Genomic DNA, 19548 nt, shown 5'->3' with positions numbered 1-19548 from the left:
GACCTGTGTGGCACATTCCTGTGGCTGAAGGAAAAATAGTTAGAGCTAAGAACTCATCAAAGGCAGAGATCTTGGTACAGTAACCCCTGTTCTAGATTGTAAATTTGAAGGGAATCATTCCAAAGGTAGACTACAGACTGTAATCCAGGGGTTATAAAGCCACGGCTCTGAACTACTAGTGCCCTCAGGCATCTCACAGGAGGTGATGAAGGATGCTAGTGATATCCTAGGTCTCAAGTTATTTCTACAATAACGTTTTCAAACAAAATGGCTAGCAAACGGTAAAAAGTTACAAAGCACCTGAAGAGACAAAGCAGTGTGCACCAGAATCAATAGACAATATAGAATAGAGGGTAAGACACGTGGAGGATACATTGAGGTCCAGCATAATTTAATTGGAGTCTCAAAAGGAGAGGAGAGAGACTGGCGTATAGGTAAAACTTGAAAAGATAATAGCTGAGGATTTCCCAGAACCAATGAAGGAAAGCAATCCACTGGTGCTAGAAGCCTGAGCAGAGTAAATAAAAATAAATTCACATCTAGACACATCAGATTAAAACTACAGAAGATCAAAGACAAGTTGTTTGACTGACAACTAATTTTTCAACGGCAACCTTGACAATCAGAAGGCTGAAATAAAATAACTGACAGTCTAGAAACGATCTTTCTAAAATGAAAGCAAAATGAAGACGTTTTTAGACAGACAAAAACTGAGAGAATGAGCTATCAGCAGCCCCATACAGAAAGAAATTCTCCAAGATATTCTTCAGTTAGGAGGAAAATTATCCCCCATGAACCTCAGACATGCATCGAGGAATAAAAAGCAAAGAAAAATTAAAACTAGGGGTTGGTTTATGTGAACATTAGCCATATAAAACCTTAATAGTAATGTCTTATGGTGCTGACAATTTTTATCATATTAATATTATAAAGAACTAAAATAGACAACCATAATAGCTCTAAGAACTGTGAGAGTAATCATACTTAAGATATACTAAGATCCTTGCATATTTTGGAAGAAAGTAAATTTATGGATCAGTATTAGACTTTGATAGGTCAAGGATTCATGTTGTAGTTTCTAGGGGACCATCACAGACATACACACAAAGATAGAAAGACTATAACTTCCAACCTAAGAGAGGAAAACAGAGAATAACTTAAAAAAATCAATCCAAGAGAAGAAAGAAAAACAGGTTGGTCAAATAAAAAGCATATAAGATGGTAGATTTAAACACAAATGTATTTGTTATTACTTTAAATATAGATGAACTAAGTGCTCCAGGGAAGAGACAAAGTTTGGATTTTTTTAAAAAGACAAATATAAGCTCATTATAAGAGACACATTTTACATAAAAATACAGAAAATTTGGAAGTTAAAAAAATGGAAAAATATATACAACTAACAACCAAAAATCTGACTCTGTTAGTTTCAGATAAAGGTCAAAAGTATTGCTTAATATAAAGAGGGACTCTTCAAAATGATCAAAACTTTAACTCCCCCCAGGAAGACCTAATAATTTTAAATTTATAAAGCAAAAAACTGGTAAAACTATAAGAAGAAATAGAGAAACTGACAATAGCCCTGGGATATTTTAACAGCCCTTTCAGGAATTATTAGAACAAGGAGATAGAAAAATTAATAAGGCTGTAGAATATTTGAACGACATTGTTAACATGCCTTATTTAATGGACTTATATAGATACTACAGCAAACAATATCAACATATAAATTGTTTTCATGACACAGGGAACATGTATAAAAATTCACTATAAAAATTAACTGTGGGGCTTCCTTGGTGGCGCAGTGGTTGAGAGTCCGCCTGCCGATGCGGGGGACACGGGTTCGTGCCCCGGTCCGGGAAGATCCCACGTGCCGCGGAGCGGCTGGGCCTGTGAGCCGTGGCCGCTGAGCCTGTGTGTCCGGAGCCTGTGCTCCGCAACGGGAGAGACCACAGCAGTGAGAGGCCCGCGTACCGCAAAAAAACAAAACAAAAATTAACCATGTATAAAAATTAACTAGGCAATGAAACAATGCAGAGTATTATCACAAGGGCAATTAAGTTAGAAAGTATCAATAATAACAAAATGGATACAGAAAAGCATTTGATAAAATGCTTTCCTAAATCATCTATTCATGATAAAAACTCTGCAGATAGAAATCAAAAGGAAGTCCTTTAATCTCATAAAGAACATTGCTAAAGAAAAATCTTGGACATGGGCTATATGTGCTGACAGTATGTCATGCTAACTAGGGAAAAAATTTGATGAGTTCATGGAGAGCTCAAATGCTCAAGGGCCTCAGAAGTACAAGCATCAGCTTTACATGTAATTCAAGTATGTAACTTTTATGCACTTCCCTGTGATTGCTGCATTTCACAGTCCTTAAAAAGGTAGTTTTCATAGCGTACCTGAAACAGAGAAACCTTTTACAGTAAAGGCATGAAGACAAATATTTTAAATATTCAGAAAATGGCAACTTTTCCCCCAGTAGAAGGGCAGTCTAGGGTAGTGAGATACAGCCCAGCTTTGCTGTTAAAATCATGACACCAACTGGGTTCAGAGCTCAGCTCTGCCACTTACCAGCTGTGTGTCTTTGAGCAAGTGATGTAACGCCTCTGAGCCTCAGTTTTCTCATCTGTAAAATGGGGATAATACTTCCTACCTCACATGATAGATATATCTGTTAGAGATTACATAAAATATAACCATCTATTATAAAGATTAACTCAATGCATGAATTTGGAATAGTGCTTGGCACATGGTACATATTCAGTGTCAGCTATTAAAAACTGCTGAAGAAGAATTAAAACTTCAGAACCCGAGGCTCAAACTATAGATGAGAGCAAGGAAAGGAATTTCCTTTTCCCAAGACTTTTGCAAGTCAGTAAATCAATTCTCTGTCTTCTTTTGTAGCCAATTCTATTGCCTGTGACCTAAACCCAGCCAGGAAACATAACATCTTCTGGCTTCCAAGACTGCTTAGGCAAGAGCGGGAATTATCTGATGTTCATATGTGCAAGCTGCATATTGAGCAGGGTGAGGCCTCCTGGCAGCCTGCAGTGACAGAGTCACAAGTGCAGGGCTGGAGATGCTGCTGAGGACCATGCTGTATCTCGTTTCATGTTTATCACCCCGTGGAGCAGGAACGATTATTAGCGTCCCAGTTTCAAAATTGATGCGCAGTAAAACACAATGATGCACAGAGAGATTAAGAACCTTATCTGGTGAGGGCTGGAGACGGAATTAAGCCCAAGCCTAATGGATCCGTGCATTTAACCAACATACTGTAAGTTCTCTCACTGCACTTAAGCCTTAACCTCTTTCCCCGCCTCATGAATGGCCAAGCAATGCATCAGCCTAAAGTCCTGTTTAGACGGCTCACCTTTCACTCTGGTTGCCTGTTGTTGCTTCACAAATCACCTTAACACTTGGTGGCACCCTACGACAATGATTTATGCCCGCTCGTGGACCCTGTAGGCTAGGAATACTTGGATGTGGCACAGTGGGATAGCTTGCCTCTGCTCCCTGATGTCTGGGGTCTCTGATGGGAAAACTAGAAAAACTGGGAGTGACTCAAATGGCTGGGAGCTGGAGTCTTCTGGAGGCCTCTTTACCTTTTTGGCCTCGAGATAGTAAGTCTTCTTGCATATGACATTGCTGAGGGCAATATGGGGAAGCCGCCGGGCTTCGTGACCCAGGCTCACGAGTCACAGAACAGCACTTCTGTCCAACTGTATTGGTTGAATAAGGCTGCCAAGTTTCAAGGGAAGAGGGACTAGGCCCACCTCTTAATGGAAAGAATCCCAAAGAATTTGCAGCCGTGTTTGAAAACTAATTCATCATTCTTATCCTTTTAATTGGCTTCAGAATATCCAATATAATAAAGACGGCCTAAGGCCTAAAGGCAAACAATAGTTCAGCAGTATAGAGTTTCCAAGACATACTCTCTTTCTTCACACCTTCTGATTTGGAAAATGTTTTTGAAATGGCATTTCCCACTTCGTTTTAGTGAATAATATTTTCATTAGTCCAGATGGGCTAGACCAGTGCCATAGTAACCAACAACCCCAAAATCTCACTGGCTTAAAACCACCACTGAAAATAAGGTTTACTTCTCATTCCTATTATATATTCAGCACAGCTTGGCTGGGTGCTTGCCTCTGTGTTCTTACTCCAGGGTCCAAGTGTACAGAACAGGTGTCTAGAACATCGCTGTGTTAGGGAGGGAGAAATTGTCCTCTACCCTCTAGGTTCTTCTGGCTGGTCTAAATGACACGAGACAGATTAACAGGAGAAAATCAGACAAAATTTTAATAACATGTCTACAATTGGGGAGACCCAGAAAAACTGAGTAACTTGCCCAAATGGCTGAAACCTTCACCTTAAATACCATCTTCAGCTAAAGATAAAAGAAGATGTTGTCAGGGCTTGGGACTTCAAAAAGGGGGAAGGCAGTTGATCTGGAGATGGAAAAGCAAAGGTTTGGTAAATAAATGTTTTCTGGGCTGTGCAGAAACAATGGGACTTAGAGTCGATGCATCTCTAGGCCCTGTTTCTCCCCTGACACGAAGCCCATATTCTTTGCAGATGTCTCTGGTGAAAGCTCTATTCTGGGAACAGACCCTCTATCTAATTTATTTTTTAGGCAGTTAGGGGGAAAGTCAAAATTTCTTCCTGGGTCTTTCGGGCCTTCATTGTTTTCAGCTCGAAATAACCTACGTGCCAAAGAGACACTTTGGAGTGGCAGATTTGCTCCCCAGCAGCTGGTTACCATAAGGAGAGGAAGAGCTTTGGCTGAAAGTGACCACCCACTGCCTGGAAATTGTCAAAGGGCCCTGCCTTACCATGAGAAGGCCTGGAAGCTCAGCCTTCTGTGGCAGGGAGGAGAGAAACAGTAGGTATCGGTGTGTGGCACTGATGACACCACAGTGATCCAGTAATGCCATGAAAGAAAGGAAGCTTAAATGTATTATCTGGAATAATCTTTCTGAGCCTAGACCTATGAGGGCTTTGGAACCAAATATTTGTAACTGGTCTTCTGGAAGTGTGGAAAGGTGAGTTAGTTTGGTTGAATATGAACAGTGTGCAAACGTGTTCAATTTCTGTTAAATGAACCAAATTCAAAAGTCTAGTGGAGGGGGCTTCCCTGGTGGCGCAGTGGTTAAGAATCTGCCTGCCAGTGCAGGGGATGCGGGTTCGAGCCCTGGTCTGGGAGGATCCCACATGCCGCGGAGCAACTGGGCCCGGAGGCCACAACTACTGAGCCTGCGCGTCTGGAGCCTGTGCTCCGCAACAAGAGAGGCCGCGATAGTGAGAGGCCCACGCACCGTGATGAAGAGCGGCCCCCGCTTGCCACAACTAGAGAAAGCCCTCGCACGGAAACGAAGACCCAACACAGCCAAAATAAATAAATTAATAAACTCCTACCCCCAACATCTAAAACAAAAAACGTCCAGTGGACACTGCAGATTGAGGAAGGTACAGGGAAGCTGGCTGAGGTTCCAAGCTTGGTTTCATGATCCTAAAGTGCACCTTGAGGAAAAACCTATGACCACCTATGTCTAAGGATCACAGGTCTCCGGGGGTACCCTATAGTCCTGATAGACGTTCCATATTGGGCCTCAAGTTGTACAACCACTAAACCCAGGCTGGCTGCAGGTGCTCCTCCAGGGTGGAGAGGGTGTAAGATCTGGGGTCAGGACACCTCGAAACTCAGTCAGGAGCTTTTTGGTACTGTATCCATAGATCTCTTCTTCCCCATGCGAAGCCACCCTCAGGAGCGAAAGCTGCACTCAGGAGCAGCCCTGGGGCGTGCACCATCCTCTCACCAACAGACCCACCACCCACATCGCGACAGCAGCCAGCTTCCTGTGACAGGGATGGGTGACTACAGGGCATGCACCCCATGGCAAACCCTGGGGTCAGAAATTCAAATGACAGGCAGATAGCTCACCCATGTGAATAAGGCAGCAGGGCATAGGACAGTAGGAAGTTGTTAGTTAGAACTGGCATGCCATCTAAAGGCATTCAGTTCATATTTTTTAAAGTATATATTAAGTTTGTGCCAGCAAAAATAAGAGATGCTTGAGTGGATCTGGTGGCCATGGATCTCCAGTTTGCATGCCCCAGTCTAGCCCCATCACAATAGGTAAGTGCTCCCTCTTTCATGGAAAGAGAATGAAGGTTCAGGGAGGTTAAGGCGGGTGCCCAAGCTTGCACAGCTCATAACGGGTAGAGCCAGGCAGTTTGGCTTCAGAGTCCATGCTTATAACCACCATTCTTCACTGCAGATTCTAGAATAAGTGTGCTTTCAAGACCTGGGTATGCAGCAGAATCACTGTGGGAGCTTGTAGAGCTACACATTCCATTCCTGGTCCCTAGATTCACTGAAACAGCATCTCCATGACTGGAGCCCACAACAGCATCCCCAGGTGATTCTTACCTCGTCCTCAGGTAGCAGTCTGCTGACCAATCTTTGGGAGACTTCTGTTGATGCTTTTAATCCATCTCTAAGGAGCCAGGCTTTCTGGGATCTATACGCAGAAAGCCAAGCTGAATCACATTATTGTTCCAACCCTAGGAACCTAGTTTTTAAAAAATGACGACTACTAATAACCTAGACCTTGGCTTCAAAAGAGGAGGCAAATGGCTACAAGGAGAGTCCTTTGAGAACTTGAACTGGAGAGTAGTTCTTTTTTTCTCTAAACCTCTGCTTTCAGTCTTGCAGTTATATTTCTGGTAACAGTTTTGCAAGTGGCGGTAGGGAGGTGGGCACCTCTAGGTTCCCTCTAAACTGGAAAGTGCATTCTACATCAGGGAAACCTTTGAAGTCTGCTGTGGAGTCGAAACGTGAAGACACGATAGGGACATTGGAGGAGGAAAGCAGAAATTGTGACGATCTGAACCATTTAGCTATTTCCCACCTTTTTTGCAATGTTTTTCGTGGCAGATGAGGGGATAGAAAGAGAGAAGAGAGGAAGGAGGAAAAGGGAAAGAGTGACCAGGGGAGCGGTTCTATAGAATGGAAGCTGTGAACTCTCGCAGGTTGGTCTGTGTTTGCGTGACAGGACAATGAAAGGCCACCAGGATTCTGCTTAGTGCCTTTTGGCTGTGCCCCCAAATGCTGGCCAGCATGTTTGTTTTCTCTCCTTCTCCAGCCCAACACGATACTTCTGAGTAGGGACCGAATGCAGCTCCAATTTATAGGAATAAATAGGAAAAATGGCTTCATGACTCCTCTGATTTATTTTGGATAAAATAAGCACTGCCTAAGCACTGCCTTTTGCTTCCTGAAGTCCCAAGTCAGTTGCAGAGGTGGGGGGGTGCCGTGGAGAAGGAGGCCCAGCTGGCCTGGTCAGTGCGGTTTCTGTTAGGCTCATCACTGCATTCCCAGAACGCTAGCTTAGTTCTTGCTTTGATTGAACTTCTTTGGGAGTATCTCATCGCTTATATCCTGGAATGGCTTTCTCCCCCTCAGAAGAGAGCTTTTATGGAGGCCTGTTTTCTGACATTCACAAAATAGATGGGTTCCCTCAGGGTTGGGCTCGGAATTCAGATTTATCTATAGTCATTTTTCATATCCTCTATTTTGGTTAATTTTAGGTCCATTTTGGATCAAGATGGATAGATAGATTTATTACATGAAAAGGGGATTACAGTTAGGACCATGGTTGTATGTATTATATTAAAGAGCAAAATGTTTGCAGCATTTTCACTTAACTTTTTGTTTTTTTAAGGACTAATCTTTGTTTTAAAATTTATTTATTTTATTTATTTTTATTTTTGGCTGCATTGGGTCTTCGTTGCTGAGCGCGAGCCTTCTCTAGTTGCAGCCAGAGGGGGCTTCTCTTGTTGTGGAGCACGGGCTCTAGGTGTGTGGGCTTCAGTAGTTGTGGTGCACAGGATCAGTAGTTGTGGCTCACGGGCTCTAGAGAGCAGGCTCAGTAGTTGTGGCTCAAGGACTTAGTTGCTCCGCGGCATGTGGGATCTTCCCGGACCAGAGTTCGAAACTGCGTCCCCTGCATTGGCGGGCACATTCTTAACCACTGTGCCACCAGGGAAGCCCTCACTTAACTTTTATTAGCAACAAATGTATTTGATTTTTTTTTATTACAGTTTCTCTTCTAGACACTTCTCAGGTGGATTTGAAATAGCTAGTCATCTTTGTTACCCAAAATCTGGGCTTCTGTAAACAGAGCAGCATCTCGCCTCTAGGCCCCCTTTGTGCAAATTAGAAGAAGGCTCCCTCAGCGGGAATGCACAGGGTGGTGAGGCTAGGGGATGGCATCTTTGTGAAAAGACAAAGGCACCCTTCCTCTGGGAAAATGCAGCCCCTTGCCAGGATGCCTGGCTTGCTGAGAGTAGCCGGCATAGATTTCCACCCCTGCTTGCCTCTTTGGGCAGGGCCCTTATAAATTTGCCCTGACAGTTAGTTACAGATTCCTATACTTGACTCTCTCTGTTACATTGTGTAAGTGTTCAAGATTTGAAGGGCAATGTAATCAGAAACTTTCTCCCTACTGTATAGCACAGAGAACTATACTCAATATTTTGTAATAACTTATAAGGGAAAAGAATTTGTAAAAGAATATATATATATATATATAACTGAATTATATATGTATAACTGAATAGATAACTGAATCACTTTGCTGTACACCTGAAACTAACACAACATTGTACATAAACTATACTTCAATTACAAAAAGACTTCAGAAAAAAAAAGAAAAGAAAGAAACTTTCTCCAATGCTGAGATGTATTGGAAACAAAGCCAGAGGACGCCTCCAAGTTTATAATTATAGCAGGTATGGATTTTTCCACGACTCCTGTGATGCAAGGAATGTCACATTTCTGTATTGTGTGGACCTCTAACTCCCGTCTGAATTGGCAAGAAGCTCAGCCGTAGCCATTTGGGGCTCCTTCCCTTTTCCAGATCAGAGTGGATGGAGCAGGGGGAGGGCACACGCCGTCCTGAGGGAGAGCGCAGGTCTCTGTGGTTGCCTTCACCTCTGCTGTTGTCCTGTCCTCTGTCTGGGGCACTGCTCTGGGCAGGGGCACAGAGTCTTTTCCCTAATAGCCCTTTCCACTGCCACAGGCCATCCTTTTCTCAGAGTTCTTTTCCCTTTCCTGCTTCCTCGGATTGGACAGCTTTCCTTTTCTTTGAACTCTGAATTGTGAAGGTTTCATTCAACCCTATCTCCACATTAGCAGTTAGTGCTAATTAGAACCGCCCAAGCACCTGCTAACCCTTCACAGGCAGAGCAGTTCCTGGCTTCCCCTTGGGCTGAGGAAGAGGCAGGAGGGAGACTGGATGGACAGTCTCATCTCGTCCTGGTGAACCTTCCTGATGAAGGGAGTGCAAAGCACAAGTTAGTTTCTCAGTATACCGCCCACTGCACTAAGCACTCGAAACAATATCCCAAGCCCACCATTTCTTTCAGCATCTCTTATGGGCAAGACATAGTATAGGGAGGGAAACAGACACATTTAGGAAAAATTTTGCCTTCTAGTAACTTAGAGTTTAGTTGAAATGTGATAGAGGAAAGAAAAGAAAACCCTTACAAATTCCTGTAAATCAAGATAAAAAGGAATCATCAGAGAAGCAAGTGAAGGGGTCAGAGAATGGAGAGATCCTTCCTGGGACTATCAGAGAGATTTCATGAAAAAGGCCTTGAGGGGTGGCTAAGATTTCAGCATTGGTCCAAAATGAAAGAACAACACATGTAAAAGTGGAGAAGAGCGTGGGCTGAGAGGTCACTGTTCAAGGGGTGCAGTGGGGTGAGACAAGGAGCAGGCAGAAGACTGGGGAGGAATGGTGGAAAGGAAGAGTGTGTTCATTTCCTCTGGCTGCTGTGTAACAAATTACCACAAACTGGGTTACTTAAAACAATAGAAATGTATTCCCTCGGAGTTCAAGAGGCCAGAATTCTGAAATCAAGGTGTCGGCAGGCACACATTCCCTTTGGAGCCTCTGGGAGAGGATCTTTTCCTCCCTCTTCCATCTTCTGGTGGCTGCAGGCGTTCTTTGGCTGGTGACCACCATCTCTGTCCCCATCACCACATCACTTTCTCCTCTGTGTGTGCATATGATCTCCCTCTGACCCTCTCCTCTAAGGACTCTTGTGATTGCATTTAGGGCCCAGCTGGAAAGTCCAGGATAATCTTGTCATCTCAGAATCTTTCACTTAACCACATCTGCAAAGACCCTTTTTCCAAATAAGGTCACATTCACAGATTGCAGGGGATGGGACCTGATATCTTTGGGGGTTGAGGCAGTATTCTGCCTACCACAGAGGGTAAGACCCAACTGTCAAGAAGCTGACAGCCATACTGCGAGGGCAGACCTTAGGCTTAGGAAACCATCCAGGACTTTTACATTAGGGTTCCTAAAAGTGCACTCTGGTGAGCCTGAGAAGAGCTAGCAGACTCCTGCAAGCCAGGGGTAATAGGGGACTGTGTTAAAGGGAGGAGCCATGGGATGAGAAGGAGTGTGGGACTGCTTAGATATGGGGAAAAGAGAAAGACTCACCAAAGTGCACTTCCAGCCCAGCTGATGGAGAGATTGGTGGGATCTGCTAGTAGCGGAAAGGGGAAGGTGGTGCCGTGAGCTGATTTGGTGAGGAAGTTACTTTCAATTTGCAAGAGGTTGAGTTTTAGGAGGAAAAAAAGCTTTTTCTCACTGGTGGTAGAAAGCTGGATAGTGATGGTTCCTCAAAATGATCCAAGAAAAACATACTCGGGGTTTGCTTATTAGTGTGATTTTGTTGTTTTCAAATTTTGATTTATTTTAGTGCACAAACAGACCAAAGGTAACTCAAGAAATCCAAGAGTAGGGCCAGGTCTCAGACACTAGACCTCGAGCAAGTTATTGATTCAGGCCCGCCTGGCAGGAGTTAGTGGATCTTTACTTTCGAGATTATTGCGACGTACGCCATCCTTTTCTCTCTCCCAACTCTTTATTATTTCCCTCTGCTCTGTTTAATTTTTATTTCTCCAAGATCTTTTCTAAATTTCTTAGAATTTTTCATATTTCTCAGAATCTCTGCTTTCTCGTAATCCTGGATTACCCCGGTGCCTTATGCCCTTGTGATTAGTATTATAGTACTATAGTACTATAGTACTAATTCTATAATTAGTAGAATTATAACCTCGTGGTTAATTTAGCTCCCACTGCTGGCTGGCTTATTCTTTCATTACTTACCAGTTTAAAAACATTGATCAGAAAAAATCTGATCAGCTGGTTCAGGTTTTGCCTCAGGCTATTGCTCAGTCACTGGCCAGCCTATGGATCAGCTGCCTGTAGGTCAGGGACCTACTCCTGGTCCAGTCAGCTGTGGCCAAGGAGTGGGACCATGTGAACAAACAAGGCAACCTAGGCTCCAGCTGGAGCAAGGCATTTGACAGGCACATCCATGGGCGTTCCTTAGGACAGTGGTTCTCAAAGTGTGGTTCCTGGACCAGCATATCAGCATCACCTGGAATTTGTTAGACGTGCAGATTCTTGGGCCCCAGCCCAGATGTCCTAAATGAGCAACTCCAGGGGAGGAGTCCAGCAATCTGCATTTTATCAGGCCCTCCAGGTGATTCTGCTACACACTCAAGTTTGAGAACCGCTGCCTTAGACTAAGCACACGGACTAAAAATGAATGTTTGAATGAAATCATGAGAGAAAGGTGGTTCATCTTTAACCCGAGCAGGCGTGTTGATGCAAGTTGCCTCCAAGCATCAGGCCAACGTGGCATTTGTTGTATCCCTATTTTATGGATGTTGGAATGGCAGTGTTTCATGTTGTTGAATGATCTGCATTCTCTAGGTTTTAGTACCTGCCTCACACCATGAACCAGGATAAGTACCGTCTTCCCCACGCCCTCCTTCCCACATGGATACTCCTCTGACTCTCCTGATGCACAGTCCTCACTGGGACCAGCCAAGCCCTGGGCTCCCTCCACAGATTCGAACAAATATGACTTAATAAGTGATTGTGTTTCTGGTTAGCATTTGTTTTTCTCCAGAAAAAATCCGTTAACTATTTACTTTGAGTCTTGTGACATTCAGATCATTTGCACCTCTCCTGTCTATTGCCGGTCAGGGTAAGAAGTTCATTTGTTAGGGGCTTGTTTTTATGGCTCCAATTTGCATGAATGTGAATCAAAACAACAACAATATAAAAGGAGAGAGAAGATGAAAAAGAAAGGGAAAGAAGAAACCTCTTTCCTTGGGGCGGGGGGCGGGTATGAACAGGTTAAAGCCTAACACAGGGCTAGGATGAGGCTGAGGTTAGCAGGGTGTAGAATTTAAGGGGGTGCCAAAAAATTCAGTACTCAAGATAAATATTGTAATGCAATACTTTAAAAAATCAAAACCAATGCAAAAAAATCTATGAGGAGCTAAGTATCAGAATTTGAAATAGAGGCAGACTCCATTTCCCTCTCTAGGCTTATTAACTTGAGATGACAGCAAAAGCCACCCAAACCTCCAAGGTTGAATGGGGCCGCGGTGTGAGCACCCTCGAATGGAGGCATTGCCGATGCCGTTTGCTGCAGGATGAGCACTCTCTGCGTCCTACTCTTGAGTGTAGAAAAGCTATGTCAAGCGCTCTAAGAAGCACTGGAGTTACAAAAAAGATGCTATATTTCTAATAGATTATAGTCTCTATTAGTTTATTTCCTTCATTCACCAAGAGTCATCTTGGAACGTCTAATACATTCACAAAACCGGAAATGCTCTTCTCCCCACTGTCCACCTGTTCTTGGCCAGTGGGGATGGCTAATCAGTCCTATCTGACCCCTCATCTGATGTGGGACTGGTCTAGTACAGTGGGATGACGATCCTACTTTTTCTTCATCTCTCCTCTTAGGCTCATCTTGTCCGCTCTGTTTTTCCTTGTCATTCACGGGTCTCGTGTTCAGAATTGTAGCATGGAAAGGGCAGTAGAGGAAGAATCACTATGTTCTTATCCCAGCTCAACCACCAAACAGATGTGTGACCCTGGGCCAATCACATCTCCTCTCTGGGCTCAGTTTCCTCATCTGTCACGCGAAAGAATCAAATTACATCATCCCGTGCTCCTCTCTGTTTCTTAAGCTCTGTGTCCAGCTTCTTCTCAGAAATTTCACATCCGCAGGCTTCTAATTTTTTACCCCTCTTCTCACTCCCCAGTCTGAGGGCCTTTCCAATTGCTTCAGAAAAATGAATCTCCCTCTCTCTCCTTTCCATGATGAGTGGTTGATGAAATGAGAAAAGTATCTGGGAGTCACACGTACCAAAGCTGTGATTTCTAAAGAAAAATGTGACAGTAAAAATTCGGTACTACTGACCCTCCGGCTCACCCAGAGTGCCCTTCATGAATGGCCACAGAAGTCTCTATCAGCCTCATCATTTTCTTTTCATCAAACTGACATAGCATGCTTTTATTCCACCAATATTTATTCAATGCCTCCGAAGTAGCAGCACTTTTCTAGCCCTAAATTAGACAAAGCTCGTGCTCTCATGGTGTAACCATTCATTCTAGACCATGCATCCTGTGTACACACACACATTCACATGCACACTCAAGCAAGAAAAACAAATACTTTATGATCCTTAAATTATGACTTGAAGCTCCCATTTCACAAGGCTGGCAAAAAAATTCAAACTTGGGCACTTTTAGGGATCTCTCCCAGAATTCCCTAGGATCCTACAAGCATCTGAAGACTTTCTGGGTTCCTGAAAAATGTGTGAAAGGACCTCAGTAGTATTCAGTCCATGGTGATCATCACTGATGTTTTTCTTCCCAAACCCTCACAGTCTCTTGAGGGCAGATTGTTCCACAGCTTCTGTGTCAGGCTGGCCTGGAACTCTTTGCTCAGGGTGGGAGTTCCCATGTTCAAGGTCTTCCTCATGGAGAATTTCCAAAAATGTGTTTCCTTCCTTTCAGTTTGCATAATTACCATGGAAGCCTTCTTCTCTGACATGGTCAGGATAAGGGACAAGTACTTAATTCACTACTCCAAAAAGAGAGTTAAAAGGGGTAATTAAATGTACACATATCTTGACCATTCTATTTTTTAGCACAAAACATATAAATGTATGTTTGTTTGTCAATCTTTTAATTTTGGTCCAACACCTTTTCTTTGAATATGAGCATACTCTTTGGTGTTGTGATTATCTTTCTACAAAAGATTCCCACTCATAATTCATAATCTGTAATGTTCACCTTTAATTTCTTTATTGTCAGTGGGAACTTAAGGCCACTTGTGAGGCAATCTGCAAAAAGAACGTTCTATACTTTAAAAAATTCTCCCCAGTACTTTACAGCATCTCACTCACATCTAATTGGACAGGCATGGCTAATCACCATTATCTAACTCTTTCCAAAACATTCAACTTAATTTTCATAGAAAGAACTCTTCCTATTTATTCTCACATTTCCGTGGTTTACATATAATTTAATAAATTCATAGTTTCAATAACAAGTACAACAGGCATTAACGTATTTAGGAACAAACGTAACTGACTCCTAATAAGCACATAACTGCTAGAGGCAGAAGCAGTTGAGCATGTTAGAGAGTCATGTGTTGGTCACAGACATCCAGTGTGCAGTGGACCTCAGTCAGGATGGTTTACAGAAGAAATGGGCACCATAGGTTCATCTGTAGAGTTCAGCAGAGATCAGTTAACAGAACACCTGCAGTGTTTACAGTATCGGTTACAGCTGTGCTCCCTTACCCTCTTGCCAATAGGTACCACCACTTAAAGGTAAGGAGTAGAAAATCCTTAATCTTGAAACTTACAATGCTGTCAAACAAAATAGGTCTTAATTTTCGGTTTTAAAAAAAGTGAGGGTCAGGGTTAGGGTTTCAAATTCAGTTTCACTGCATTTTCTTAAATTGATAGGATATTTTAGCTTTATTCATCCTCCAGGACCTCAAAGTGATTGATTTTAGCTTTATTCTCTTTCTCTGTCCTCACTTTACCTCTCTTATAGGTGTTATGTAGACTTAGATAGCCGAAAAGGGGGGAAGAAGGAAAGAGGGGAGAGAAGACAGGAAGAGGAGGAAAGCTAATACTCTGACATCTATACAAAGTGGGTGCTTGGCCCTTAAAGAATCCAGATGCTGCCCTGTGGGCATCCTGTGGAACAGGGCCTGGCAAAATGTGCCAGTGGAAAATTTTTCTGGGCACCAGTTGGGTTATTAAAAGGAAAAGAAATGCTTCTGTTTCTGTGTATCAAGTTGATGGACGTGGAACCAGAAGGAAGCAGCACTTGCTTGTGTAGTTGTGAAAAGGCTCTAGATTTTCACTTCTCTTCTGGCTCCCAGGATTACATCTGCGCTGCTTCATCTCGTCATCTCTATAGAGTGAGATAATGTAATACATTTAGCCATAAATGTATTAAACCATGAGACTTGCTGCTAGAGCATTCTTTCCAAAGCACAGTTCTGACAGTGTCAACATTTAGCTCAGGAACCTCCAACATCTCCCCTTACCTAATGAATTAAAACCTTACACTTGGCCCTGGTGGTTAGGTCTCTCCAAACAAGTGTTGCTCACTTATGGCTCAGGAATGCCCTGTGTCCACACTCCACTCAGGACAACTGGGCTACTTGTGCTTCTGGCGCCCTGGGTGTTTGCTTGGGCTCTTGCTGTCTGATTAGAATGCATGCATTCCCTCCGTCCCTCTATCTGTTAGGAATACGTGTAGGTTGCAAGTAATAGAATCTTTCTCTCCCCTCCAAAAATACAGGTTTTATTTTCCTCAATATGATATCTTTTTTCCCCTTATGCCAGTATTTCCCAAACTTCTTTTCTGCCAGTACCCCTATATTAGTATTCATCTTTAAATGGACTTAACTTTGTTTTCACTTAAATCTATTTTTTTATTCTAGAAAGCTTACATCAGTGCTCTCCAAGGAAAAAACAGTATCCCTAGGTAAACTCCCTTGATAAATAAAACAGCATCCCTTGATAAATAAAATTCATCATAAAAAACAAATGCAATAAAAAATACAATGATATTACCTTCTATCTAGGTAACTCTTGCCTGAGGCATGCTCTGTCCTGGTAAAAGTGTTAAAGATTGGCAGCAAATAGATTTTCTCTTTGATGAAATTAGGAGGATTGAAGAAGAATGGAAAATAGACTTACTTTCTCAGTGTTCCGGTGCCATGCCCATGCACCATCTAAAATCATCTCCTGCACCACCTAAAATCATCTTGAGTGGTGTGTGCTCTCACTTTGGAAAACGCTGCCTGAGTCTCATGAAATGATGAGCAGCTAAAGGGCAAGACGTGATTCTCACTCCCCTTCATGTCCTTCACCTTTCCAAGAATCTATTTCCTAGGCCTCCAAACCTCCCCACCTCCTTCTAGGGGACGCTGAGGTGCCCCATGAGCCACTGTGTTATGTGATGGGAAGAAATGAGCTGTTATTCTCTGCAGCGCTAGCTGATGGATTGGTCTGTCTTCTCCAAAACATCAGGAGAGTAGGTTCATCAGGTCCATGGACTTAGGATGTAGAATGAGTGTTCTTCCTCAAGTTCACGCACATGTGTGTGGCGGGGGGGGGTGGGGCGGGGGGCGGGTATGTGTTGGGGAGGGAATGTAGCAGAGGAAGACTGGGGGGTTTTCTGAACTTCCTTGATTCACAGCGCTCTGTTCCCGAAATGCTTCAATACTCTCGTAGTTGGGTTGTGCAAGCTCCTATCTTAGAGCAATGTGTGTGGGAGCCAGGTAAGACTTTGGAGATCAACTGCTGCCTCTCCTCTCCCTAACCGCCCGCCCACTGAGTCTCCTCTTACGGAAGAGGAAACCAGGGACCAGCGAACAGGTGTCCAGATCCACAAATCAGAACCGAATCCAGATGCTTGGAATAGAAGCCCATCCCTGCAGCCCTCCTGTGACTGACTCGAGTTGTTCACAGACTTTCTTCCTCCTTTTCCAGGCAGTGCTAAGCCCTCTCATAGCCATCGCGCTGAAAATATCCCAGATTCACGAGAGAACCGGCCGGAGGGGCCCTACTGTCATCACCTGAACGGAGGACAGATCACTCAGCACAGCCAAAAGAACGCGCTCGGCGGGGGACGCTTCACTCATGCCTTCTTGCTACCTGTTTGTGCCTCTTATGACTTTGAAAAAAAAACAAAGGTTGATTTGGTGGTGGGCGGGGTAGGTGGGGAAAGAAAAAAATGTCTGTTTTGTTTGGGTTTTAGTCAGTTTCTGCAAATGCAACAGGGTCTTCGGTTGTCTCTGAAAGCTGCACTGTCATCTGATATCTGCTTTATCACACAAGGGAACCTGCCCTTTTGAGAGAGAATCAGGGGGCTGGGAATAGTCAGGGCATCTGTGCATCGTTGGCGTCAGGTGAGAGAAGGTTCTGGAATAACGGAGGAGAGTGCAATGCCAGAAGTCAGCTGACCCTGAGCCCCACGTGCTCCCGGACAGACCTAAGAAGGCTCTCCTCAGCAGCGGGAGGATTTAACTTTTCATCCCAGGTCAGGTCTCCCATGGGTGAAAGTTGTAGAACTCCTAATAGCCCACCTCATGCCCACCAACCACCTGATGGCCACTCACCCTCCTTCCCATCTCCAAAGTCCCCATGCCACCCCCTTCACATCTTCAAGAGCTTTCTACAAACCACAATGACACACTTTCAACAAAACATATCAAAGGGTGTTTTTCTCTCTTATTTTGTAAATAATACCAATACTAGCTATTAAGCAGGCTGCATTCCTTCAAATTCAGCCATTCATTACACAGGTGGGAGGTCATTTCTTAGCAGGACTCTGAGAATGAATGCTGAACGTTTTCGGGCCCCGTCTTGATTATATCACGTGGGTTGGTACATGAGTTGATACTAATTCCTGCTGCGAAGGCAAAATACCACCATGTTGGCTGTCTCTCTGACTTTCTCACTCTGCTAACTTATCTCCCAATAAGGGCCTGTTTTCATGCACTTGTTTGGACACAGTTCAGATCTTACTGGTCATGGCTGTAAAAGGAGACAGTGAAATGCTGTAAAAGTAGGAGATGAAGTGGATGCTGGAAGAGAACCTTGCTGGTGGCACAGTGATGGGCCTGATGAGACGGCAGGGAGGGTGGGGTCCCCTGCTGGAAAGCAGAGGGTCACAGCTGGCTTTATTTGCCCAGAAAAAAAGATATTGTGTCCCTGGCAGCCTCCGTCAGTCCTCAGCCAGAACCCTGGGCGCACAGGACCTGTTTGCATATGTTTTGCTTCCTTGGGAACGCACCCACTTATCATGTCATTGGCACAGATAACATGGTACGCTTTGACCGTTCAGAAATGCATTATTGCTGTAGTCAAGATTAGGGGAAGCAGAGAGACATTCCCAGCAAGGTATTTGTTTCCATTTTCTATCTATGCTTCTGTCAGAAACTTGCTAGGACCTTTAGTAGCTAATAAAAAAGAAATTTCTGATTTCAACCTTACACAAGAATTGTGGATTTTTGCTTATTTGTTTGTCTTGCCATTTGACAAACTCCAGTATTGGTCACTCTTCTGATAAGTCTGCCTTGCAGAACACTTGCAAGGGCTGGTATTCATCATTATGATCTTGGGAATTTAGTAAATAAATGGAACAGAGAAGGCAAAGTGCTCAAAACTGCCTTTGGGCGTCAGAAGAAACGAACGTGGCATCTAATCTTTCATCACAAGTGTCTTGATTTCAAAATAATAGTAGGGTGGCTTTGCGCTGAGATTCTAAGGAACTAGTTATGAAGTTTATCAGCAATGGAATACAACTTGCCTTGTGGCTTTGGTTCTCATCATCTTTAAAGTGGAGGTCCATGGGACTTCCCTGGTGGCGCAGTGGTTAAGAACCTGCCTGCCAGTGCAGATTCGAGCCCTGGTCCGGAAAGATCCCACATACTGCGGAGCAACTAAGCCCGTGTGCCACAACTACTAAGCCCGCGTGCCACAACTACTAAGCCCGCGTGCCACAACTACTGAAGCCCACATGCCTAGAGCCCGTGCTCTGCAACAAGAGAAGCCATCGCAATGAGAAGCCTGCGCACCACAACGAAGAGTAGCCCCAGCTCACTGCAACTAGAGAGAGCCCACGCTCAGCAACGAAGACCCAACCCAGCCAAAAATAAATAAACAAATGTATTTTAAAAAAAAAAAGAAAGTGGAGGTTGATGACAGCACAACTAGATACACTCAGGCTTAGACAGCTAAGCCTATTTTTCAATATTGTTTCTCAAGTTGCTGAACTTTTCATCATGTCGAACTTTGAAGTTCAAATGTAAATTAATCCTCATTTTAAAATCCTGTTTCTTTATTTCAGTATGGAGTCATGTGTGTCCAGCAACACAAATATAATTCATTCATTCAGCAAACACCAGTTGAACAACTACTCTATGCAGAGTCCTGGGTTTCTTTGGTGCAGCGAACGGATGCATAAAATATTATCCCTGCTTCTGTGAGTTTGTAGTTTGGGAACGGGAGGCTATGGCTAACATGCACAATGAATCAGGTAGACATGAAGGTTACAGCAGCGGCACAAGCAACCGGCTGTGGGAATACACAGAGAGACTGACTCAGAGATGGAA

The 19548-nt window shown here is 43.7% G+C and overlaps 1 protein-coding gene across 1 annotated transcript in view; it reads left to right on the top strand.

Moving 5' to 3' along the window:
• The window catches only part of PGM5 (phosphoglucomutase 5), a 190735-nt gene extending 172314 nt beyond the window's left edge, over window positions 1-18421 (top strand). The window contains exon 11 of the mRNA XM_067744220.1: window positions 16922-18421. Within this exon, the coding sequence (XP_067600321.1) occupies window positions 16922-17011 (90 nt within the window). The 3' untranslated portion in view covers window positions 17012-18421. The remainder of the gene's footprint in view (window positions 1-16921) is intronic.
• The last annotated feature ends 1127 nt before the right edge of the window (window positions 18422-19548 follow it).

The sequence above is a fragment of the Pseudorca crassidens genome, chromosome 7 (genome assembly GCF_039906515.1).
Source record: "Pseudorca crassidens isolate mPseCra1 chromosome 7, mPseCra1.hap1, whole genome shotgun sequence".
Classification (NCBI taxonomy): domain Eukaryota; kingdom Metazoa; phylum Chordata; class Mammalia; order Artiodactyla; family Delphinidae; genus Pseudorca; species Pseudorca crassidens.
Note: the sequence above shows the minus strand (reverse complement) of the source record. Positions and strands in the feature narration are given on the sequence as shown.